We start from the raw sequence: 26,457 nt of genomic DNA, 5'->3' as shown, positions 1-26,457 counted from the left end.
TAGAATATGAGTAATGGGGAAGGAGAAGGAGGAGATGGCGTACCAGACTCAAAGCCTGGGAATTGCAGCTCAGAATTCGCCAGAGCAACGTCTGTCATCCACAAGGAGCTGTTCCTGGCACAGAAATTATACAACAGGAGATGGGTAGGTCTCTTTCCCCCCTCTTCCCAGTGGCTCTCAGTGAAACCAGAACATCTGTGGGCTACTGTACAATGCCCTGATCTGGATGGCCCAGGCACGCCCACTCTCCTCAGATCTCAGAAACTAAGTAGGGTCAACCCTGATTAGTACTTGGATGGGAGACCACCAGAGAAGTCCAGAGTTGCTACGAGGAGGCAGTCAATGGCAAATCGCTTCCATTCCTCTACAATGGCAAGTCACTTCCGTTCCTCTACAATGGCAAGTCACTTCCGTTCCTCTACAATGGCAAGTCACTTCCGTTCCTCTACAATGGCAAGTCACTTCCGTTCCTCTACAATGGCAAATCACTTCCGTTCCTCTACAATGGCAAGTCACTTCCGTTCCTCTACAATGGCAAATCACTTCCGTTCCTCTACAATGGCAAGTCACTTCCGTTCCTCTACAATGGCAAATCACTTCCGTTCCTCTACAATGGCAAATCACTTCCGTTCCTCTACAATGGCAAGTCACTTCCGTTCCTCTACAATGGCAAATCACTTCCGTTCCTCTACAATGGCAAGTCACTTCCGTTCCTCTACAATGGCAAATCACTTCCGTTCCTCTACAATGGCAAGTCACTTCCGTTCCTCTACAATGGGAAATCACTTCCGTTCCTCTACAATGGCAAATCACTTCCGTTCCTCTACAATGGCAAGTCACTTCCGTTCCTCTACAATGGCAAATCACTTCCGTTCCTCTACAATGGCAAGTCACTTCCGTTCCTCTACAATGGCAAGTCACTTCCGTTCCTCTACAATGGCAAATCACTTCCGTTCCTCTACAATGGCAAGTCACTTCCGTTCCTCTACAATGGCAAATCACTTCCGTTCCTCTACAATGGCAAGTCACTTCCGTTCCTCTACAATGGCAAATCACTTCCGTTCCTCTACAATGGCATGTCACTTCCGTGACTTTACAGGATCACCATAACGTGAATGTGAGCTGATGGCACTTTACACGCATGCACACACGCTGTACGACAGTGACTAAAAGCACAAGCCGGGAAGTCTACAGTTCAACTCTTACCTCAATCGCAAACTCACTAGACAAATCTCTTCGAGTCGCCCAATATCTCTGACATAACTTGCCTGAGTTTGTCAAGACATAGAAGCTAAGTGGGATCAGCCACTTCTTGTTAATAATGATAGTAGTAATTATAATAATAAAAATAGGCTGACCCTGCTTAGCTTGTGTGAGTTCACAAGCTCAGGAAAATTATATCAGAGATACCGGGCAACTCAAAGAGGTTTGTCTAGTTAGTGACTGAAAGTAAAATTTGAATTGTAGACTTCCTGGCTTGTGATGATGATGGTGGTGGTGATAAGAAGACTGCAGATTTATACCTCACCCTTCTCTCCGAATCAGAGACTCAGAGCGGCTTACAATCTCCTATATCTTCTCCCTCCACAACAGACAATCTGTGAGGTGGGTGGGGCTGAGAGGGCTCTCACAGCAGCTGCCCTTTCAAGGAAAACTCCTGCAATAGCTATGGCTAACCCAAGGCCATTCTAGCAGCTGTAAGTGGAGGAGTGGGGAATCAAACCCAGTCCTCCCAGATAAGAGTCCGCACACTTAACCACTACACCAAACCATAATAACAATAATCTGCTTCCTAGTCCCAGTAAGGCCTTCTAAGAAGATTCAAACCTCTCAAGAACTGCTATAACCAAAGGGCTGTAATTCAAAGGCAGTCAGGTTTAGCAGCCAGATCATTTTGTTTCTGCCCTATTTTTTGTAACAGGAGGGCAGGGGGAGAGAAGGAGACAGCCTAGGGAATTACAGCTCTTGTTTATTAGACAAGATTCCTTTGGTATCTTCAAAAGGCACCTAGGCTGACGTTCCCTCATTTGCAACTGTATTTGCATTTCATCAGTTAAAAGGCACAGTTGATTAATCATCTGAAATTAATATGCATTTACACGTTCCCTTCCCTTGTTGCCCTTATCACTGGCTGTCTTCCCTTCTTCTGTGGAAATTTCAATTATAAGATTCTCAAGACGGGGTCCTGAATCAATTGACAGCCCAAATGTCAAGGAAATCGTTTGACCCAAAATGAAAAGGTAGTATTCTGGCTGCCTGGTGAGTCTTCTTAAGAGGCTCTGAGCCACTCGCGGGCCCAAATTTAGGACCGTCCAGCACCTGGTCACATAAGATTGCCAGCCTCCAGGTAAGCTGGAGATCTCTTGGAATTAGAACTGATCTCCTGGCAACAGAGAACAGTCCCCCTGAAGAAAATGGCTCCTTTAGAGAGTGGAGTTCATGGCTTTATAACACATTGAGATCCCTCCTCTTCCCAAATCCCTCCTTCCCCAGTCTCTAGCCCCCGAATCTCTAGGTATTACCAGAGCTGGCAATCCTAGGGGCACAGTAAATTAAGAAAACACACCAAGATCCACTCTTCTCAAACCGCAGAGAATCTCACATACCTGCAATGGCCTGTGACTTTTTTCCTCTGGAAACTGGATTTGTCATCCCATTTTCTACCTGGTGCTGTGAATGACGTCACAGGGAAGTTGCTACCTCACCTGTTACCAGGTAACCATGAAATGCCTTGGTAGGTGTGAGATGCTGCTGATGGCCCATTTCACTTCATCGTGTGAGGAAGCTTAAACACCGGATCATAACCTCTCTTCAAGTCTTTCACCCACAGAGACAAGAAAGTGGGAGGGGGCCATTTTGATTTGCTCAGGAAGATGGACGCTGTGCCACTTAACAGCCAAGCGTTTGGATACCCAAATAGCTGACCCATACTGTTGCTCATTCTTTGTCTTTTTGGCGAAAGGGTTTGTGTAAAGTGGCACACTAGCTTGAAGTAGAACAGAGTGCCATATTAGGATCTGGGATACCCCAGTAACCCCCACTGCCAGCAGCACCAGACTGTTTTACCTGTTTTGTTTATTTTAATGTATAATGCAATGTATATGAACTGTTCTGATTTTACTGATTGTGAGCCGCCCTGAGACTTCTCCGGTAGGGAGGGCGGAATATAAGTCTAATAAACTCAAAGTCAAACTGTCAAGGAAGCTCATTGGATGACTTTGGGCCAGTGTCTCAGCCTAAATTACCTCACAGGGCTGTTCTTGTGAGGAAAATGTGAAGGCATGGAGATCATTGTTGTAAACTCCCCTGGGGGCGAAGTTTACATGCAAATAAATAAATGTGCTGATCCTTCAGAGTTATTAAAAGCAGACCACTTTTAAAGCAGTTGTGACTGGGGGAGGGCAGTGTGTGGAGGCCCCCTACCACAGTCAGAGAATGTTTAGGCATCTGAAGTGACTTGCTATTGGTCAATAAAGTATCCCACTTGAGAGCCAGCTTGGTGTAGTGGTTAAATATGCGGACTATAATTTGGGAAAACCAGGTTTGATTCCCCACTCTTCCAGGTGCAGCTGCCTGGGTGACCTTGGGTTGGCCACAGTTCTCTCAAAGCTGTTCTCTCAAAAGCAGTTCTCTCAGAGCTCTCTCAGCCCCACCTACCTCACAATACCATAGAGTCCACCCTCCGAAACACTCAAGTTTCTCCAAATGAACTGATCTCAGTCATCTGGAGATCAACTGCAGGTTTCCAGGTACCACCTGGAAGTTGGCAAGCCTACATTTAATCTCTATATGAATGGTCTCACAGGGACCTTAGTAGCAGTGAATACCAGTGCCCCTGTTCTAGTTACCAGTCAAATCCCATTGTCTCCATGATCACACCGTCCTTCCATCTAGATCACCGGCGGGTCTGCACAGATTCCCTGAGGCATGTCAGAACTATTGCAGGCTTGGTGACAAGCTGTGAAAAAACTAAAGGTGCGATCTTTTCAATAGCTTCTCGGCCCAAGCAACTCTCCTGGAAGTGGAATAATCAGCCGACAAAGCAAGTGTCCCAGTTTCATTCTCTAGGTATTGTTTGCCAAGCTTCTCACTTATGGAAAGCTCACAAAGAGTGTGCTCTGCTCTCAGTATCCACAGCTCCTCTGCGGTTCTTGGTTGCTTTTCCCCCCTCTGTTGAGGGTCAGTATGTCCCTGCAAGCAATTCAGGTCTTTAGAGCTGAAGTGCTATCTCAGCTTTTATACGGTTTGGCCATTTGGATTACTGGAGTGGTGTGGACAGTTCTATTTCTTACAATGGAATTAGGACTGTAATAAACTGCAACAGTCCAGAAGGGTATCTTCGCATAGGAATAGTTCTGTAGTCTATTGCAGTGATTATTGCTGGCATTCTGCATCAGTGTAGGTATCAACTGGCTTTTATTGCAGGGGTGTCGAACTCATTTGTTATGAGGGTCGGATCTGACATAAAAGAGGCCTTGTTGAGCCGGGCCATGTCGGGTTGGGCTGCGTCATGTCTGCCCAGGCCATGTCAGACCAGACCATGTGTGCACCTTTTTAAGATTAGGCAGCAGAGATATAAACCCTGTACAGGACACTGTGACGGAAGTTATGAAGTTATTTAAGGCTGAAGTTATGAATATTTATATGAAAGAAAATGTACATACTTAGTGATATAAGGTTATAACAAAATGTTTAACGTTATACCAGGAGGAAACCCAAGTAAGTGTGGCCCACATGTACCCATTGCTCAGCAAAAGGCTGAGACCTTTCGCCTTACGCAATTGTTCAGAAGGGAGGGACATGTGACGGAATCAAAGGGTTAATGGAGAAGCTGAGGACTCAGAGAGCCCTGAGTCATGTGATCCGAAGGTGGGGGCCAGGGGTGCTCAGAACTCTCAAGTCCTGAGTGACAGCTAACGGCTCAGAGGTTAACTGTCAGGAAGGAAAAAACGGTCAGAAAGAGGGAGTTGGACTCAGAGTGTGGTGGGAGAGGCTTGGTGTGAAGTGAAGCTCTATATACACTCTGTGAGATCAGCCAGGTGGCTGAGCATGAGGCATATCTCTAGGTCATGAGTGCCCTCTAAGGAAGAGGAAGGGGACAGAGAGTGTCTTAGTGGTCACAGACATATGATACACTGCTCCTAGGAGTTTATAAGGTGGCTGAGGAAGAGCCGTGGGTCTGAGGGAGTCAGAAGAGCTGGGGCTTGTCAAACCAGATGACTCGAGGGACCAGGCACTCAAAGCCCAAGAGGCCAGCCTGATTCAAGTTTAGGAGAGTGGATTAATAGAAGAACTGTGTACCCTGAAATACCTCAGAGCATTGCTGGAGGGTCTAGCCAACATACTGTATAGGAAATGTTATTCCTACAAGATGCAAACTAGCCTCTGTATATACATCGCATACCCCAGTTAAAGCCTATTTTGTAAATAAAGAACTACAGTTTGCTGTTGCGTTCTCTGCTATGGCAACGCCAGCCTATCGCCTCCTGCCTCAATATACGTTAGTCTCTTCGGGGTTCTGATACAGTAGATGAATAGGGGACCATTGCAGATTTGAAGTCTTTCCCAATCACACAGGCACCAGAGAACGTAACAGCAAACTATAGTTCTTTATTTACAAAATAGGCTTTAACTGGGGGATGGGATGTATATACAGAGGCTAGTTTGTATCTTGTAGGAATAACATTTCCTATACAGTATGTCGGCTAGACCCTCCAGCAATGCTCTGAGGTATTTCAGGGTACACAGTTGTTCTAGTAAACCCACAGCTCTCCCTCAGCCACCTTATAAACTCCTAGGAGCAGTGTATCATATGTCTGTGACCACTAAGGTCTTCCACTTAGACACTCTCTGTCCCCTTCCTCTTCCTTAGAGGGCACTCGTGACCTAGAGATATGCCTCACGCTCAGCCACCTGGCTGATCTCACAGAGTGTATATAGAGCTTCACTTCACAGCAAGCCTCTCCCACCACACTCTGAGTCCAGCTCTCTCTTTCTGACCGTTTTTTTCTGACAGTTAACCTCTGAGCCGTTAGCTGTCACTCAGGACTTGAGAGTTCTGAGCACCCCTGGCCCCCACCTTTGGGTCACATGACTCAGGGCTCTGAGTCCTCAGCTTCTCCATTAACCCTTTGATTCCGTCACAGACACAGACAAACACGATTAATTTTTTTTAAAAAAAACTTAAAGCATGTGTATAACATAAGCAGTCTTAAAGGTGCTTTCTTTGTATTTCTCTCATGGGATCCAGGGAACTGGGCAAAGGAAGTTCTGGCTCTTTCCTTCCTTCCCCAGGGGACCAGGAGGGGGAGGAGCCTCAGCCAACAGAAGGAAGAGAGAGGATGTTATGCAGAAGGAAGCAAAAGAGAAGGAGAAGGGAGCAGATGACAACCAGTTGCTCGGGGGCCTGATTCAGCCCATGGGCCACATGTTTGACACCCCTGTTTTATTGCCTTGTTATCCTGCTTCTGCCTTGTCATCCTGCATTCTGCTTTGCTCATGATACCTTACCCTAGGTCAGGGGTCCCGAATGTGATGCCCATGGGCACAATGGTGCCCTCCAACAGCTTTCCTGCCACCTACCAAGGTGCATGGGCAGGGGTAAGTGGGGCTTTTCCCCAGCAAGACTTCTGCCTGACCCCTGGAGATTTGATGGTCTCAAATTTATAAAAAGGACTGCCTTGGCTTTGTCAGTGGTGGCCCCTCCTTTAGGGAATGTCCCACCCAGGGCTTTTTTTTTTTTTGTCACAGGACCTCCTTTGCATATTAGGCCACACACCCCTGATGTAGCCAATCCTCCTGGAGTTTACAGTTTGGTGTAGTGATTATGTGCACGGGCTCTTATCTAGGAGAACTGGGTTTGATTCCCCACTCCTCCACTTGCTCCGGCTGGAACAGCCTTGGGTCAGCCATAGCTTTTGTAACTGAACATGAGTCAGCAGTGTGATGCAGTAGCTAAACAGGCCAATGCGTTTTTGGGCTGTATCAGCAGAAGTGTAGTGTCCAGATCACACAAAGTGATGGTATCACTGTATTCTGCTCTAGTTAATTTGTCCCTGTTAAAATTCATGTTGTTTTAGTCCAGTTTTCCAGCCTGTCAAGATCATCCTGTATCCTGTCTCTTTCTTCTACTATATTTTATTTTTTTTCTGCAATGAAGTGCTAGAGGTTGCCCTCTTGTGAAGAATAAGTATGGCTTGGTCTGCTGCAGAAGAAGAATGTGGACAATAAAAAAAAATACATCCAGCTTCACAGTATGAAATCTTACTTTAAAAAAATTTAATTTTTAATTCTAGAGCAGTATAAACGACCCTCTGTTTCAGAACTGTCAAGACAGGGACAAAGCAAGAAAGAAACGAAGAAGAGACAGAAAGTGACTTCCAAGCGCAGGATGGAACGGCTCATCCCTGGTCAAAGTGTGAGGTGCTCCCGTCATTTCTCTTCGTGTTTCCTGGGCAACAACAAGCTGCCCAGCACCATGGCCAAGCCCAGAACAACCCCAACACCAATCAGCGCCATAGCACTGGCCACTGTCTCTCTCACCTGCAACAGATAAAAGAGAAGGACAAAAAAACCTTTGGGTGTATCTCCACCAACCTGGGAAAGTTGCTGCATTTCCATTCTACCTAGGGATGCCAACTCCAGGTAGGGACAGGGGATCCTTTGGCCAGTTCCCTGGCTTCCTTTGGCCAGTTCCCTGGATCCCATGGGAGAGATACAAAGAAAGCACCTTTAATAACAAGTGCTAACGTTTTAAGCATGTTTTAAGGGGTTTTTAATATACATATATATATTTAATTGTGTTTGTCTGTGTCCTTTATAAAGTTTATATCTCTGCTACCTAATTTTAAATAGGTATACACATGGCCTGTCCCGACATGGCCCTGCCCAAGAAGGTCTCATTTATATCAGATCCGGCCCTCATTACAAATGAGTTCTAGGCTGATCCTGCACTGAAGAGGGGGATGGACTAGATGGCCTCTTTGCCCCTTCCAGCTCTATGCTTCTGTGAAACACTTCCGATATGCTAAATGGACATCCCTCAGGCCTATGCATTTTTTAAATTTATGTTATTTATAGTCCACCTTTGTCACTTGGATTCAAAGGCAGATTGCACAGAGTAAAGTCGATACAATCGACAGGATGGGACCTTCAGTAAACAATGCGACAGGATTAGGGTTGTAAAACCAACCATGAGTCTAAAAACAGAACTGAAGCAAACTACTAAGTCTTAACATGACCCACTGAATGATGCAAAAGATACAAAGTAGAACCCCGAATTTAGCAAGCTAAACACCAGGGGTGGCCAAACTGTGGCTTGGGAGTCACATGTGGCTCTTTCACACATATTGTGTAGCTCTCGAAGCCCCACCCCATTGGCCTGTCTGGAGGTGTTTGTCTCTTTAAATCATTTCTCCAAGCAAGCAAGCCGGCAGCTTGGAGAACGTATTTAAAGTTAAAGTTGCTTTCTTTCAACCTCTCTCTCCCTCTTCCCCCATTTATTTGCCTTCCTTTCACCAAGGATGGCCCCATTCGGTCGCAGCAGAAGCACTTCCCCATGGACTCAAGCACAGGCACGCGCACACAGACCCATAGAATTCATGGAACACATGGAACTGACAACCACAGGAAGTGGTGGCTACAAGCAAGCCAGCTTCAAGAGGGGTTTGGATAAACATATGGAGCAAAGGTCCATCCGTGGCTATTAGCCACAGCGTATTGTTGGAACTCTCTGTCTGTATTCTTGGTGCTTGGGAGGGGCAGCAGTGTGAGGACTTCTAGTGTCCTGACCCACTGATGGACCTCCTGATGGCACCTGGGTTGTTTGGCCAGTGTGTGACACAGAGTGTTGGACTAGATAAGCCATTGGCCTGATCCAACATGGCTTCTCTGATGTTCTTATGTGACACAGAGTGTTGGACTAGATAAGCCATTGGCCTGATCCAACATGGCTTCTCTGATGTTCTTATGTGACACAGAGTGTTGGACTAGATAAGCCATTGGCCTGATCCAACATGGCTTCTCTGATGTTCTTATGTGACACAGAGAGTTGGACTGGATGGGCCATTGGCCTGATCCAACATGGCTTCTCTGATGTTCTTATGTGACACAGTGTGTTGGACTGGATGGGCCATTGGCCTGATCCAACATGGCTTCTCTGATGTTCTTATGTGACACAGAGTGTTGGACTAGATAAGCCATTGGCCTGATCCAACATGGCTTCTCTGATGTTCTTATGTGACACAGAGAGTTGGACTGGATGGGCCATTGGCCTGATCCAACATGGCTTCTCTGATGTTCTTATGTGACACAGTGTGTTGGACTGGATGGGCCATTGGCCTGATCCAACATGGCTTCTCTTATGTTCTTATGTGACACAGAGTGTTGGACTAGATAAGCCATTGGCCTGATCCAACATGGCTTCTCTGATGTTCTTATGACCAAGAGTCTCTGTCCACATACACACCTGGTCGCTTTGAGCTATGCCGTACCGCAATCGGGTAACAAAATGTTCACAGTTACAGCAGACCACTCGGTAGCTCACTTCCGTTCCCAACAGCAATTCGGCTTCCCGGACGATTCGGCTAGCAGGCAGGGGCTTGTACTTCTGGTCGTATTTGTTGTTGACTTGGCAGGCGTCACTTTGAGCGATCTCCCACAAGAGCTCCTTCTTCACCACCGCTTTCTTGGACAGGACAGACATGATGCTGTTGATGCCGGCCTGGGCTGAGTTATTTTGGGATGACAAAGGAGGACACCACCACAAAGAAGCATGAGAATTAGCGTTCTCATGTGCCCGCTTATGGCCAGAGACCTCCAAGCAACTTCAGCTCTTGCCCACTGGTTAGCAGGCAGAAATGAGAGCCAAAAGGAGGGGGGCAATTCAGTTCAATAACCTTTATTGGCATAATATCCAACCTGACAAGGAACCAGTTAGGGCTGCCAAGTTCCCACCGAGGCTGGGGGATCCCCACCCCAACCCACCAGCAGGGAGGAGCCCACAGGGGAACATCCCCCCCCCCCAAAGAGTTCCATTGCTGCACAGCATGTGCAGTGCCCAGAAGCGACGTATCACGCTGGGCACGTCATACGGGGACACTCTAGGAATTTGTGGGAAACTCAGCAGTTTCGCACAGGGGTGCTCTAGTAATTTGGGAGAAAACTCTATGGTACTGGCAGCTGCAGAGGACTTGGCAACCCTAGGAACAGCCCATCGATCAATTGGCAATTTGGAAATACACTGTGCTAGGGAGAAAAATTAAGAAATAGAATAAGGCTTCATCTACTTACAGGAAGTTCTTTCCACAGAGCTCCAGGCAATTCCTGGAGCTGTCTAGAAGTGACAAAGGTAGCTCTAGAAATTGCCAAAAACTTTATGGTGACTGCTAGAGGTACCACGGAAATTTCGAGGTAGCTCTAGGAATTGCCAGGAACTCTTTGGCCAGAACCTCCTGTAAGTAGATGAGGCCTTATTTTTTTCTCCCTGGATGTTGCCCTCCCCACCTCCACCCCCATAACTCTCCCACTTGTTGCTTGCCAGGTGTTCTACAACAGGCCTCATCAGGATACTGGAACCCCCTCACAGAATGCCAGTTTCTTTGTGGGGGTTTCACACAACAAAAGAAAACCATTTTCACAACTATAGCTCCTGGGTAGACGATCCTAGAAACTAGGATTGCATGTTCCCTCCTGGAAACCAGCAGGGGAGGGGGGACTTACCAGGAGCAGGAGGGAGGCCCACGTGATGTTGCGAGCAATGTGGTGACATCACCACCAGTGTGTGCCAGAACTGGTGATGGACAAAAACTCTATGGTAAACATAGTTTCTACCATAGAGTTTTTGCCCAAATACCAGAATGTCACCCAGACATTGCCGATGTGAAGACATCACTTCGGTTGCGCATGTCATCACATTGGCATTGCCATATCACCAGCGTCATAGCTGGGCCTTCCTCTGTCTCCTAGTAAGTCCCCCCCCCCGCCAGCTAGCTGATCAGCAGTGGGGGTGGGGCCAGGTCCTGGCAACCCTACTATGAAGGGACTCCCTAACAAAGAAAGTTCAAAATTATGGCTCTGATCACACACACTAAATAATGTACTTTCAATCCACTTTCAGGGCACTTTCCAACTGGATTCTACTGTGTGAACTTGCAAAACCCGGTTGGAAAGTGCCCTGAAAGTGCATTATTTAGTGTGTGAGATCACAGCCAAAGATTGTCAAGGATCTTTGAGGGAACTCCTGACACTAAAACCGGTTTCAAACCAGGCGAGCTTTTTTAGTGTAGACAGAAAGCCTTGTCAGTGTATGCGCAGGCGACAGACCACTGCTGACAGCAAAGGATCTAATTGACATTAGATGATCTGGCTGACGGGCATCTGGAAGATGGCCAGATTGCATCAGCCAGAGTGATGTGACCATGACTCAGCACTAAACCTGATTGGTCACTTACCTAGAGGACATGTATAAATGTACAATAGTACTCTGCTACTTGTTGGAGGTTGGATGGTGAATTGTGTGCAGAACGTTTTGCTAGTCTGTATTATAGTTGTAAATAAATGTATATAGCTAGTCTAATCGCAGCTGTGTACAAGACTTGATTCCTTTGCGGCTTCAGAAACCTCTCTCACTAAATGCGGAAGACCAACAAGCCTATGTGTTAAAATCAAATGGAACCTACAAGTTTTTAGCCCCTTGGACTCAAGACGAAACGAGGTATTTCTAAAAAAGAAAGATCACTTCGGCATTCTCGGATTCAGTCCTTGCCATTTCCTAACCCATCTCATTTTTATAATGGCCTGGTTTGCGAGTCTAGATTCAGGAAAGTTATATCTTTAATTAAATTTGTAAACTTGCTAAATTAAATTAGTAATTCAGCGGGACTAAGGAGTTTAGATACTCCAGAGAATATTTAGAGAGTAATTATATTTGTAAGTAAACATTGTAGAACTACATGGGGATTTCAATTAACTATGGAATCCTGCTAAAACACTCTGAAAATCGTTTCTCGAAAACAAGGGCCCACAACTCAAAACAGTTACATGGACCAAAATTGACTTTTATGAGAATGAAGCAAGCTGTGCTGCAAAAGTGCACACCAGGCTTCTCGCTGTCCCATGACATCATCAGGCCCCACCCTTCAATTCGATGTCATCAGGCCCCGCAGAGCCACTGAGGCCAGAGAAGCCAGCCAACAAGGTTGCAGAGGTTGCCATGGCAACTGCATTGCTTCAGGTGTATTGTTGCCAATCTCCAGGTGGGGGCAGGGGATCCCCCTAGTTTGGAGGCCCTCCCCCCACTTCAGGGTCTTCAGAAAGGGGGGGAATGTCTGCTGGGCACTCATTATTCCCTATGGAGACCGATTCCCATAGGGTATAATGGAGAATTAATCTGCGGTTATCTGGGGCTGGGGGGGCTGTTTTTTTGAAGTAGAGGCACCAAATTTGCGGCATAGCATCCAATGCCTCTCCTCAAAACACCCTCCAAGTTTCAAAAGGATTGAACCAAGGGGTCCAGTTCTATGAACACCAAAAAAAGGTACCCCTATCCATTATTTCCAATGGAAGGAAGACATTTAAAAGAAGAATTGCAGATTTATACCCTGCCCTTCTCTCTGAATCAGAGACTCAGAGCAGCTTACAATCACCTATATCTTCTCCCCCCACAACAGACACCCTGTGAGGTGGGTGGGGCTGAGAGGGCTCTCACAGCAGCTGCCCTTTCAAGAAAAACCTCTGCCATTCTTTATGGCAGATTTAACAAGACAGCCTACTCAGTCAGATACTGTCTCTGTAAGCAAAAATGTGTGGAGTCAGTTACTCATATTCTTCTTTATTGTAATTTGTATACAGATCTTCGTAACAAGTATTTACATCCTCTTTTAGTTAGCATGGTTGATTGTTCTGATGCACTTAAGGTCTATAATCTTTTGAACGATACTTCATCTTCACGATACTTCACTGAGAAGTATCTTTAAGTTTCTTTATTCTGTTTTAAAGGCACGCCAGAGGATCTCATAGAAATTATGTTTATGCTTTTCCTGATGCAATTGTTCCATTTTATCTCTTTTTTTAAAAAACCAATTTGCTCTGATACATACATCTATGTATTTTATGCCAATAAAGGCTAACTTGACTTGGCTTGAACAACCTCTGCCAGAGCTATGGCTGACCCAAGGCCATTCCAGCAGGTGCAAGTGGAGGAGTGGGGAATCAAACCCGCTTCTCCCAGATTAGAGTCCGCACACTACACCAAACTGGCATGCAATCCCTTTAAATGTGATGGCTAGAACTCCCTTTGGAGTTCAATTATACCTGTCACAACCTTGCTCCTGTCTCCACCCCCAAAGTCTCCTCGCCCCACCCCCAAAATCCCCAGATATTTCTTAAATTGGACTTGACAACCCTACATGTGCAGTCCCTTTAAATGCAATGGCCAGAACTCCCTTTGGAGTTCAGCTGTGCTTGTCACAACTTTGCTCCCGGCTCCATCTCCAAAGTCCCCAGATATTTCTTGAATTGGACTTGGCAACCCTATTCAGGCATTATTGCTAGGAAGCCCACAGATCCGGCAGGAAACCACTATAAGGCAGGGGACAAAATAGTGGATGCGTCAGGCAGGCGGTGTATAAGTTAGGGGATAAGGTCAGATATTGTGCACCCCCGTGAAAACCACAGGCCCTCTTGTCATGTGTGGGGTGTAGTGAGTTAAAAGCATTGGATAGGATCCTGGGAGACCCAGGTTTGAATCCCTGCTCATGCCCTGGAGGCTCACTGGGTGACCTTTGGCCAGTCACACTCTCTCAACCTACCCTGTCAGGGTTGTCCTGAGGATAAAAGGAGAGAACAGTGTACGCTACTTTGGGTCCTCACTGGAGAAAAGGATGGGGTACAAACTACTTTCATTAAATAAGCATGTCATTGGGGCTCAGTGATGTGCATCCCTGCTTTAGAAACTTGTTTTCAAGTTCCCTTACTTGTTTGTGAGTTACAAATACAATACACTTGGAATTTCACCCTCTTGGCCAGAGAGTTAGCATGTTAGAAAATCCAATGATTTCCTTTGTTTCCACTGGCATTCTACCAACATAGGTACATTCTTGGCTTTCTTAGGCCACTGCTGAGATGGAGCTCTTGCAACAGAATATCTGGTTCCCACCATGCCCCTGGCTAGCTCTGTCACAAAATATTCCCAAGGCAAGCTTTGTATTCTGAGACTATGCAGGGCTGCCAAAACCCTCCTGGCAACCGGTTGAGTATGGGGCAGGTGACGTTCTGGTATTTTGGGCAAAATGTATATGTACCAATTACCTCATAATCCACCTCAAAAATATCCTATCAAGCTACTCCCAAATCATTGTCCACCTTCAAAAAACCCCACCAAGTTATTGGTTTGGAGGCGAATACGTCAGCTTCCCCCAGGGAACATTTTGCTCTGTAAATTAGGACATCCTGCTCCATAGCAGTGTTTGTGTGTTCTCAAATCCAAAGCATCACACCTCCAATCGTTGGGTTCTTCTTCCTCTCCTTCTCTCCATGAAACACTGGGCATTTTACTGCTGCCTCCACAGACTTCTTTCTTTGAGACTGATAACTAGAACCTTCCCCCAAAGTTGTTTAGAAGATATTGGATTTACTCCCCTCTCCTCCCTGATTTCCTCTTAATTAGCCTTGTATGTGTTTTCATTGTGTTTGCATGGGTGCTGTATCATTTTATTCTCTTTTAATAATAAAAAAACCCTTTTCAGTTGAACATCTGCCTGACTTATTTTGAGCGTTCTCAAGGGAAATAACCTCATAAACACTGGTGAGAATCCCAGTTACCCTCTCTTGCTCTTTCTCCTTTAAAGCTATTTTCCCTCAACTAATTAGGAGACTGCCTATTAGGATAACACCTATACCAGTCTATAAAGTAAGATAAGATAATATATTGGATTTATATCCTGCCCTCCACTCCGAACCGCAGAGTCTCAGAGCGGCTCACAATCTCCTTTACCTTCCGTCTCCACAACAGACACCCTGTGAGGTGGGTGGGGCTGAAACAGCTCTTACAGCAGCTGCCCTTTCAAGGACAACCTCTGTGAGAGCTATAGCTGACCCAAGGCCATTCCAGCAGCTGCAAATGGAGGAGTGGGAAATCAAACCTGGTTCTCCCAAATAAAAGTCCGCGCACTTAAGCACTATGCCGAACTGGCTCTCTTTGGAAGAGTAACTTCGGAAGAGGGACTTCTCACCCCACAATCACAGGATCACACACAAAAAAATCAAAAGATCCATGTGGTGAGTTTTTTTGTTTTTCCCAGCCCTCAAACGGCTCTGTCAACCATCAAATTACTTGGTAGGGTTGCCAACTGGAGGGGAAAAGTCCAATCCCTTTAGCTTAATGTACGTAAATGTGCAGTGGAAGCTTTTAATGCCATGCAAATACCACAAATAATGTTACCTGCTAAATAATATCCCGTTAAGCTTCTCATGAGCTTCATAGCATAGTGAGGATTTGAAACCTACATCTCCCCAGACCCTACTTCTTTGCTAACCACTATACCATGTTGCTTCACATCCAACATGCTGAGATAATACCTTGGAAACATTGATATTGCTTTTAAGAGCAGCAGCACAGTAATAATAGCTGCTAAATAAGAGAATTACTTTGGTTTTTGGCACCTTTCCCTGTCCTATTGGTAGCTTAATAAAGAGGTCCCTAACTCCAGGGTTGGGAAGGCATTAGGAGGGCACCTGTACTTGTAATCTCCATTCCTTTGGTTGTACTAGTGTGACCAAGAAGACATTCTGAGCTTTTGCAGACACATAGCTGAACATAGATCAAAACAAATTCAGGTGCGTAGCCATTAGAATGCCAGCCTTCAGGTGAAGAAGATGATATTGGATTTATATCCCACCCTTCACTCTGAATCTCAGAGCAGCTTATAATCTCCTTTACCTTCCTCCCCCACAACAGACACCCTGTGAAGTGGGTGGGGCTGAGAGAGCTCTCACAGCAGCTGCCCTTTCGTGGACTGTTCCATGAGAGCTATGGCTGACCCAAGGCCATTCCAGCAGCTGCAAGTGGAGTTTGGGAATCAAACCCAGTTCTCCCAGATAAGAGTCTGTGCACTTATCCACTACACCAAACTGGAGATCTCCCAGAATTACAGTTCATCTCCAGACTACAGAGATCAGTTCCCCTGGGGGGAAAAATGATGCTTTGGAGGGTGGACTCCATGGCATCGTCTCCCACTGAGGTCCCTGTCCTCCCCAGGCTCCATCCCCAAATCTGCAGGCGTTTCCCAACCTGGATCTGGCAGCCTTATCCCTCACTGGTGACCAGGGGGATCTGGCAACCCTAGTAGCATATTAGTCTGAAGCAGCAGAACAAAGTTTGAGTCCAATAACACCTTTAAGACCAACAAAGTTTTATTCTGAAGAAGTGTGCATGCACACAAAAGCTTATACCCAGATCTAAACATTGTTGGTCTTAAAGGTGCCGATAGACTCAAAATTTGTTCTATAGGTCAAAACAGGCAGCCCTCATTCCAAACCTTCCCCAGTTACTGAAATGGAAGTATGAACTAGATATTCATATTGGACACATGACTTCAGAACTGTGGCGGTTCCAGAGGCAAACACCTGGGGCCCAACTCGATCTGAGTGCTAATCCTTCAAGTTTCATCCCTTTATGAATTGTTAGCACCGTCAAACGCTCAAGAGCGTGTCAAGCATTGTCTATTCATTTTCTATTGTAACTGTTTGATTATAGATTTGTTACTAACCATGAATTAGATTTAGGCACATCAAAGTAGAAACCACCCCCCCTCTTCCTTTGCCTCTTTCGCTTTTACTAACAAATGCAGGAATGTCCTCTTTGAAGATAAGACCTCCTGGGACTTATTCCCAGGCCGAGTCAGGCCTGGACCCAGGAAGAGCCAATCACAAGATAGATAAGGAAGTTTAGCTGTGAATTTCACACGTGAATGTAGAATTGTTTATAGAACCTTTGATGTGCCATTTTAAAACATGTATGTTGTTACAATGTATCAGTTCCAATACCTAGCTTGGCTGAGCCACATGGATTATCAACAAACCAAACTTTATTTCAAAAATCCGACTGGTTAGATTCCTATGATCTGGGCAGATGAAAACGACGCATGCTGAGAAGGGGGAGAAGGTACATACCAGAGGCTAAAAGTAGGACAACTCTCTGAACTTCTCAGATATTCTATCTGAGGACAAGAAAATTGAATCCAGGATCTGTTGATTTATGTGTCTCACATTTCAGGAGGGCAAAAGATCAGAAGAAAAGAAAGAGAAGATGGTCAAAGTATTTAGCAACAGTAAAGCAGTCATTTATTTGTAGGGTTGCAGGGGGACGCTGGGGGGGGGGCTTCTATGTACGCACAGCATGATGATGTCACTCACAAGTGACATCATCAAACCAGTGATATTGCACACCAGCCACTCTAGGAACTACCAGGGAAACTCTATGGTTTTCCTGGATGCTGTAGCAATTTGGGAGTACCATAGAGTTCTCCCTCCCAAATTGCTAGAAAAACCAGGGAAAACAGAGTTTTCCTGGAAGCTCCTACAGCCGCCGGCGCACAACGTCTCTGGTGTGATGACATCACTTGAGAGTGACGTAATCGCACCAGCAACGTAGGGAGAGGATCCCCCTGCCTGGCCACTGTGGGCCATCGGGCAGGGGACCTCAAGGGCTAAAGAACCCCTGCCCCATCCAGGAGCTTGGCAGCCCTATTTATTTGTAGCCAAGAATAAGGTGAGACCTCCTGCAAGAAAAGAAGAAGAATTGCAGATTTATACCCCGCCCTTCTCTCTGAATCAGAAACTCAGAGCAGCTTACAATCTCCTATGTCTTCTCCCCCTGCAACAGACACCCTGTGAGGTGGGTGGGGCTGAGAGGACTCTCACAGCAGCTGCCCTTTCAAGGACAACCTCTGCCAGAGCTATGGCTGACCCAAGGCCATTCTAGCAGGTGCAAGTGGAGGAGTGGGGAATCAAACCCGGTTCTCCCAGATAAGAGTCCACACACTTAACCACTACACCAAACTGGTTCGCAAGGTCATATTGGAAAAGGAGACTCATAGTTCCCTGGAAACAACATCCTTGAACTCAGGACTCTTCTTCCATGGCTCTTGCTCCATTGAAATAGACCAGGTGGGGACGTTGAAATAGACCTGATGGAGGAGGGAGGGAGGAGGTGGCACAGGGGAGGGCACGGCAGCATGGGGGGCGGCAGGCCATGAGTCTGCCTAGGGCGCCATGCGCCCTAGGGCTGGTCCTGTGTGTGTGTGAGTGTGTAAATGCATGTGTGTGATAAGTGCTTGTCAATTCACGTTGGACTTATGGTGACTGTATGAATTAATGACCACCAAAACGCCTATCCTTAACAGCCTTGCTCAAGTCTTGCAAAAGGAGGGCCGTGGCTTCCTTAATTGAGTCACCCCGTCTCCTGTTAGGTCTTCCTCTTTTCCTGCTGCCTTCAAGTGTTCCTAGCATACGTAATTGTTTTTTCCAGTACCACTTGTCTTCTCGTAATGTGACCAAAGTACAATAGCCTCACTTTAGTCTTTTTTAGCTTAGGAAAAAAAGATGACCAAGCAACAAGAGAATCGGTCTCCATAGGGAATCATGGGAGTACCCAGCAGACATTTCCCACCCACCCCCCGCCACTTTCTGATAACCCTGATGCAGGGGGAGGGCCTCCAAACCGGGGGACCCCCGGTCCACATCTGGGTATTGGGAAATGGCAACCCTAGAAATTCGCTACCCTAAAATGGAACGATGGCCACTGGCTTCAGTGGCTTTAAAATCACCATATAATAGCCTTTGTGGGTAAATGGAACCTCCACTTTCAGGGGCAGTCTGCCTCTGAATACCAGTTGCTAAGAGGGAACCGTGGGAGAAAGCTGCTGCTTTCATGTCATATACTGCTGCCAAGATACCCCTGACCATCAGCAGGGGAGGAGGAGGAGGGGGTTGCCAGATCCAGGATGGGGAACCCCTGGAGATTTAGGGGTGGAGCCTGGAGAGGACAGGGACCAACTTCATTCAGGTACAGTGCCGTGGAGTCCACCCTCCAAAGCATCCATTTTGTTCGGAGAGCTGATCTCTGTAGTCTGGAGATGAGAATGGCATCCCTAAAAGCCTGCAGGTTTCCTGGAAAGCTCTGTGGGTAACAGGGCGCTGGACCAGAGGGGCCTTCCATCTGATTCAACAAAGCTGTTTTTCTTAAATCCTGATATTGCTGTTAAAGAGACAGCTTCAGAGACAGATTGAAAAACTGGCAATTCTAAATCCTGTCCCGCTTGGATTAAAAGCACACTATAAATCCAAAATCTTACCTTTGGGCACCAGGTGGATCACATAACCAGCACCTACATAGATGGCCCAGTGCTTGTAACCCGGACGAGAGATCTCAATAAGGTCTCCGGGTTTGGGCTCTACCTGTTGAGACAGAATTGGAGAATCAAGGGACAAAAGGGGCCCGCCTGCGGGGGGAACCTAAACAGAGTGGATTGGTTGTATCCCTGTACAACTAGGAACGAGGGTGGCAGAAGCAGTGCCAAGGATTCTTAAGCACCTAGCACCCTTTATACCTGGGGTCCCCAGCCTTTTGGAGTCCGCAGTAGGGTTGCCAAGTCCCTAGCCTTCCCTGGAATGTGACGTCATCATGCTGGCGGTATTGCCCGCTGCCGCTCTAGGTGGGTCAGAGAAAACTCTATGGTTTTCCTGAACGCTCTAGCCACTTGGGAGGGAAAAACTCTATGGTACCTATTGTACCATAGAGTTTTCCCTCCCAAATGGCTAGAGCATCTGGGAAAACAATAGAGTTTTCCCAGAAATGCCCAGAGTGGCCGTTGCACAACACCGCCCAATGTGGACCACCGCCTGGACCAGGAGCTTGGCAGCTTGGCAACCCTAGTCTTTAGACACCTCTGCAATTCTGACATTGCATGGTGGACATGTGCGGTGCCACAAAATGGCCACAAAAATGGCTGCCACAGGAGGTGAAACCAGAGACAAAATGGCTGCCGTAGCTTACCTTCAGTCACACAGCAGAGAGTCTTGTGCTGTGGTGGCAGTCCTGACAAAGCAACATTTAAAAAAAAATCTGCACAGTCAGTCCGGAAAAAACTTCACCTGGCCCTGCCCATTTTCCAAAAATACTTGGCAGGCACCAGAAGAGGTGTTGACAGGCATCATAGCACTGCCTGAGACTCCAACTTTGTATTAACTTAACAGAATGTGCCGCCAACAGATATTTAAAACCCTGTAAAAATGGGAGGGAGTCTGTGTTAAAAATGCACCAGGCCTCTTCCTTCTCCTAGACTTCTCCAGCACAATTTTATATAGGGGCAGGGGGGTCCATTCTCTTTTTGGGGTCTTTTTTTTAAAAAAATGATGAAAATGTCCTCTGAGGGAAGGCATTTAAAAGGTGTGCAATCCCTTTAAATGTGAAGGCCAGAACTCCTTTTGGAGTTCAATTATGTTTGTCACAAGTTTGCTCCTGGCTCCACCCACAATGTCTCCTGGCTCCAACCCCAAAGTCCTCAGATATTTCTTGATTTGGACATGGCAATGTGTGCCCAAGAAGGCATCCCAGCTTTTGCAGACACATGACAGATTTCCAGCTGACCATCGTTCAAAATGCTCTGCCCGTGTTCCAAATCTTCCCCAATTACTGAAATGAAGCTATGGAAGATGTTCTTATTAGCCACATGACTGGAATTGTGGAGGTTCCAGAGCAAATGCCCCAGGGCCCAACTTGATCTGAGTGCTAATCCTTCAAGCTTCAACCCTTGATGAATTTTTAGTACCCTCAAAGGCGGAAAAGTGTTCCTTTGATCTGGGCAGATGGGAAAGAAGCATGTTGAGAAGAGGGGGAAGAAGCTGGATGGAAACCAGAGGCAAGAAGTAGGTCAGCTCTCTGTATTTCTTGGATTGCCCATCCGAGACCAAGAAAAGTGAATCCACCTTCTACAAATTTATGCCTCGCATTTCAAGGAGGGGAGGGTGACCAGAAGAAAAGAAAGAAGAGATTGTCACTGTATTTATGTTGCAGCAGCATCCCTGACCTGGACAGCCCAAGCTTAGGGCTGCCAAGCTGCTGCCGGGGGTAGGGGATCCCTCTGTTTGAGGGGCTCCAACCCACTGACACAGAGTAGACCACTAGGGGGATCCCCACCTCCAAAGAACCCCATAATCGCATGATATGCCCTGTGTGATGATGTCGCCCAGAAGTGACATCATCACAGCAGGCATGTTGTGCCAGGGACACTCTAGGAGTCCCGGTAATACTCTATGGTACCATAGAATTTTTACCACAAATTCTAGAGTGTCCCTGGCACAACGTGCCCAGCACAATGACTTCACTTCTGGGTGATGTCATCGTGCTCCGCTGGCTTCTCCCACTGCTGTGGTGGAAGGACTTGGCAACCCTAGCCAGACTAGCCCAATCTTATCAGACCTTGGAAGCTAAGCAGAGTTGGCGCTGCCTAGTATTTGGAAGGGTGGCCTCCAAGGAAGAAGAAGACTTGGTTTTAAACCTTGCCCTTCACTACCTGAAGGAGTCTCTGAGCACCTTACAATCACCTTTCGCTTCCTCTCCCCACAACAGACACCCTGTGAGGCATGAGGGGCTGAAAGAACTCTGAGAAGAACTGTGACTAACCGAAGATCACCCAGCTGGCTTTATGGGAAGGAGTGGGGAATCACACCTGGTTCTCCAGATTACAGTCTGCTACTCTTAACTGCTACACCAAACCGGCTCTCAGTATTGTGTCACAGAGACAGGCAATGGCAAACTACCTCTGAAACATCTTTTGCCTTAAAAACAAGTCTAGTTCACCACCTACTGGTGCATAATGCTAAAGAGCTAGAATTTCTGGCTGCCAGGCAATGTTAGGATCTCCTGGCTATTCTACACACAGTGCCATACGTTGTCACCATCGTTACCATTGTTGTTGTTCAACAGTATTAAGGAGGGGAAGGAAAGGTGGCATTGTAAAGGCTGATTTTGTCAGATCTCAGAAGCTAAGCTGGGTTGGTACTTGGAGAAAGACCACTAAGGAAGACTCTGCAGAGGAAGGCCATGCCAAACCACCTCTGCTTCTAACTTGCCTGGAAAACTATAACTTGGCTATGACTTGATCTCACAAAAAGAGCTGTGTTTCTTGAAAGCTTATGTTGCAATAAAATTTGTTAGTCTTAAAGGTGCTACTGGCCTGTTTACTATTTTAGTTTTTTTAACTTTTTTTTATTTGCAACTTTTTGGGATTCAATCAGAGAACAAATTTCGTTCATAACTATAAAACAAATACCTAAGCAACCTGAATTACTCTTACTTTCTTTATGGATTGATGTCAATGTACCTAAACCAACAATAATTTTAATTGAATTTTTACTAGCAGCAGCAAGAGCTGCTACAGCATCTAGGTGGAAATGTAAATCACCCCGATCAATTTCTTTATGGTCCAACAATATCTGGAGATGTTTTTTGTTATGGGGAAAAAATGTACTATTATCAATATAGAGGAATTGCTGAGTGTGACTGACTTTCCAGCAATTTGGTTACTCTTGTTAAATTATATGGTTTTAATGGCTAAAGTTCCAAATCATGTATATGTCAAGCATGCGGGTTCAATGACGAGTTGAAGTTGATACAAAGACTATGTTTATTGATAGACCGATACTTTGGTTACAGGTTCTTGAGAGTAATGCTGACAATACATTGATACAATACTTTTAAGGCCTACTTCAAAGGGATTCTAAGGGATGGGGTTGCGGGGGTAGCATTCACACATAAACTATCATAAATGTCTACATTCCCATAGTGTTATCAGGACTGTGTCCTTGCTTTCCCCAAATGGCCCGTACTCCCTTACAGGAATGTATGGGAAGGTGCTGATTACTTGGTTTCAGTTCTCACTACTTCTAATAATAAGCCATAAAGCAAGAAGGGGGGGGGGGAGAATAACAAGCTAGCAAAGTTGGATCCTCCATGATACTTCACAGACCAGGTTAGGCAGGACCCTAAAACAATCAATTATCAATGGAATTTCACCATGCTTGACAGTATATCCCATAGATTTACTACAACTGTAATCTGATTATTATTTTAGTTAACATCTTACAATTCTGTATTTGGTATTGTTATCACACATAACGTGTTTATTTGCTTGAAGAATGTATTTATTTTATTAAAATAAAATTTAAATCTTAAAACAAAACATTAAAGACTCTACTGTTTTACGACTTGAGCGCACTTTATAGACACACCACATTAAGGAAAGATTCTTTTAGTAGTCCAAAGTGTGGAGGAGAAAATGAGAACTCCTGCAAGCTCAAATTGTAAAAGGAGAATGAGTGGGGGGGGAGTGTCTGGGGAAATGTCCTTGTGTACCTTTAATGGAAGCTTAATGTGTGGAAAACAGGCAGCAGAACCTTTTCAGAGCAGGGGCGTAAATAATCTCACATCCTGTTCAACCTCTATTAAAGAGACTGGATATTTTTCTCCAGGCCAGTTGGCAACTGTGGATAGGAAGCTGCCCTTGCATTCTTTTTAGCAAAGAAAAAAATGAGATAAAAGCATTTTGCATCAATTTAAAATTAAAAGTTCCATAGTCCTTTGCTATTTTATTTCTAGTACCCACACTCCTCTGTGCAAAACTATGTGTTGAGAAACAAATGCCTTTTCTAACTTCCCCCCCACACCAAGGCCTAGAAACTTGGCTTTGGTTTTTTACAATGAAAGTTAGATTTCTTAAAGATCTGTTGCTCTGCTAAATTCTACCCTTAGACTGAGGCAGCTACAGTGGGGCCTGGCAGAGCCAGTTTGGTGTAGTGGTTAAGTGTGCAGACTCTTATCTGGGAGAACCGGGTTTGATTCCCCACTCCTCCACTTGCAGCTGCTGGAATGGCCTTGGGTCAGCCATAGCTCTCAAAGAGTTGTCCTTGAAAGGGCAGCTGCTGTGAGATCTCTCTCAGCCCCACCCACCTCACAGGGTGTCTGTTGTGAGGGGAGAAGTAAGTCCTTCTGAGTCTCTGATTCAGAGAGAAGGGCAGGGTATAAATCTGCAGTCTTCTTCTTCAACCCCCCCCCCTTTCCAACTATATGGACCCTCCATTGGAGGGCCCCCAATCTGTCACCTTTGCTCACCGCCACAATGAGCAAGCAGTAGCATTGCTACAAGTCTTTTCGATTTTTCTCTCCCCTTCCCTAACACACCTTGCAGAGCAAACGAGAAGGAGAGATGGTCGTTTTCGCACTCACCTTAATCAGCAGCGACGACCCTCTTCACCGCGCAGGATCTGCGTGGATTTCGTACTAATTGCCGCGGAGCACCCAGAAGAGCCGGAAAGTCCCGGCGCTTTTGCGGCGCAAACGGAAACCGCCAAAAACCAGTTTCCGTTTGCGCCGCAAAAGCGCCGGGACTTTCCGGCTCTTCTGGGTGCTCCGCGGCAATTAGTCTCTTTCTCTGAAATCCAGCGCAGATTCATCATCCACGCCCATCGCCAGGATTTTTCATTTGGTGGGGCCCAAAGCCAGGATTCTCGTTTAGTGGGGCACATTTTTTGTGGGGGCCCTAATTATTACGTTTAACTTGGTTCCTTGCTTCAGAACAACATCTCTTTTAACCAGCTTCTCAGGTCTGACACAGCAAGGCAGGTTTAATTCGGCTGCCTTTTAATGAACAGTAATACCAATACTAACATGTTACAAATTTGCAAACAGGGAAGCTATGGGTAGGGTAGAATGCCCACACAGTAGCAAGACCTACAGAATGCCTTGGATCTAAAATTAAAGTTAAAACCAACACTTGCATTAGTAAATAAACAAATGGCCCCTTCAGCCAGCTGATTGAACGGCCATAAAGGTAGCACAGGGGTTTGATTAGAGGGGCCGGGGACCCCCTGAAAACCTTCTAGCTGCGGGCCTGCGCACAGCCGCCCCTCTTTCCCTCCCCTGGACTGACAAGGGAAGGAGAAAAAGAGAGAGCTGAGAAATGCTAAATGGGATTAGTCCGGGAATCTGGCTGGCGGTGGCCGCCCACTGCCCCAGCGCCACTTGCACTTCGGGAAAAAGAAAAGCTGAAACCGCAGCCGAGATAAGCAAGCAAAAGAGAAGGCCGAGGAGGGCAGGGATTGCAGCGAATGCGCCTTTCTCTCCTACTCACGTTGCGCTCCGACATCTTCAGAGGCAGCTCGCCTGCCTGGACAGGCAGTTGTCAGCGCTTGAAGGGGGAAGGCGAGGAGGCCGTTATTTTAATAGCAGCGGACAGCTGCAGCTCTGCGGGGTGAAAGGGGCCTACGGATTTGGCGGGGATCCCAATCGCCTTTGCGCCGCCAGGGCTTGGCCTTGTAGAGATGGAGAAGGAGAGAAGCCCAGCGGGATCGAGGGACTCTCCAAAGGCCGAAGGAAAAGTCCAAGAAGAATGTCGTGGATTTCGAGATTGAATGTTGCAAGGTTTAGGCAAAAAGACGGGCAATGGAGCAAATGTCAGACAGGAGGAGGAGAAGGAGAAATTGGATTTATATCCCGCCCTCCACTCCGAATCTCAGAGTAGCTCACAATTTCCTTTAGCTTCCTCCCCCACAACAGACACCCTGTGAGGCAGGTGGGGCTGAGAGAGCTCTGAGAGAACTGCTCTTGAGACAGCTTTGACAGAGTTATGACTGACCCAGAGTCGCCCAGCAGGTGCATGTGGAGAAGTGGGGACTCAAACCCAGTTCTCCAGATTACAATCTGCCACTCTTAACCACTACCAAACTGTCTCTCAGGCTCACTATACCAAACTGAATTTGCAACAGGTTTTTCTTTCCTGGAGGCTTTTACAGCCTGCCTGGCTAAGGTTGCCAATTGGGGGTGGGGGGAAGAGAGGAGTCCTATTTCTTTAAAAGGAGCTAGATCAAGATGGGTAGTCAAGTCAGTCTGTCTGTAGCAGTAGAAAAGAGTAAGAGTCCAATAACACCTTCAGATCCAAGTGGGCAGCCCATCTTCCACTATATTTTAATGTATTCTCTTTTTTTCTAATGGCAAACTAGAATGATGTTTATATGTGTGTTACATGTTTAAATTAAACCTCTGAGAAACCAATGCCCTCATTTTAAACCCAGAGCTAACATTACAACAGACTCTTATTTATGGCACTTCACACCTAATGACATAGACATCAACCTGCTATTCTGACTTATATTGCCCCCTTGTTGATGCAGCCCAGTTAACGTAAACTAACCATCACCAGACCCCAAACTGTGATTATTTTAATCTGCTAACAAACATTTCCATGATTTTGCATACTAATTCACTGCCCGCTTTCTCTATACTTAGGACTGTTGGCCATTCCATCCTATTGTCTGATGAAGTGTGCTTCGACCACACAAAAGCTTACATTCTGAATGAAACTTGGTTGGTCTTAAAGGTGCAGCTGGACTCCTGCCTTCAAG

At 46.2% G+C, this 26,457-nt stretch overlaps 2 protein-coding genes across 2 annotated transcripts in view; both read right to left on the bottom strand.

Annotated features, from left to right (window-relative positions):
• The window catches only part of LOC132583199 (phospholipase A and acyltransferase 3-like), a 42,906-nt gene extending 23,451 nt beyond the window's left edge, over positions 1-19,455 (bottom strand). Inside the window, exon 1 of the mRNA XM_060254870.1 lies at positions 19,353-19,455. The gene's annotated coding sequence lies outside the window, so the exon portion shown is untranslated. The remainder of the gene's footprint in view (positions 1-19,352) is intronic.
• Positions 7,264-25,344, bottom strand: LOC132583210 (phospholipase A and acyltransferase 3-like). The gene is made up of 4 exons (XM_060254880.1): positions 25,188-25,344; positions 19,353-19,455; positions 9,467-9,726; positions 7,264-7,542 (listed from the first exon to the last, which is right to left on the bottom strand). Exons 1-4 carry the CDS (start codon positions 25,200-25,202, stop codon positions 7,432-7,434), a joined length of 489 nt encoding a protein of 162 aa, XP_060110863.1. The 5' UTR covers positions 25,203-25,344; the 3' UTR covers positions 7,264-7,431.
• Positions 25,345-26,457: the final 1,113 nt, after the last annotated feature.

The sequence above is a fragment of the Heteronotia binoei genome, chromosome 1 (assembly GCF_032191835.1).
Source record: "Heteronotia binoei isolate CCM8104 ecotype False Entrance Well chromosome 1, APGP_CSIRO_Hbin_v1, whole genome shotgun sequence".
Taxonomy (NCBI): Eukaryota; Metazoa; Chordata; class Lepidosauria; order Squamata; family Gekkonidae; genus Heteronotia; species Heteronotia binoei.
Note: the sequence above shows the minus strand (reverse complement) of the source record. Positions and strands in the feature narration are given on the sequence as shown.

Excerpts from the sequence above, each read along its gene's own strand:
- LOC132583210 (XM_060254880.1), bottom strand. Across the intron at positions 9,727-19,352 it reads GATCCACCTGGTGCCCAAAG|CCCAGGCCGGCATCAACAGC; the intron begins GTAAGATTTTGG and ends AAAATAACTCAG. Across the intron at positions 7,543-9,466 it reads GCATAGCTCAAAGCGACCAG|GTGAGAGAGACAGTGGCCAG; the intron begins GTGTGTATGTGG and ends TATCTGTTGCAG.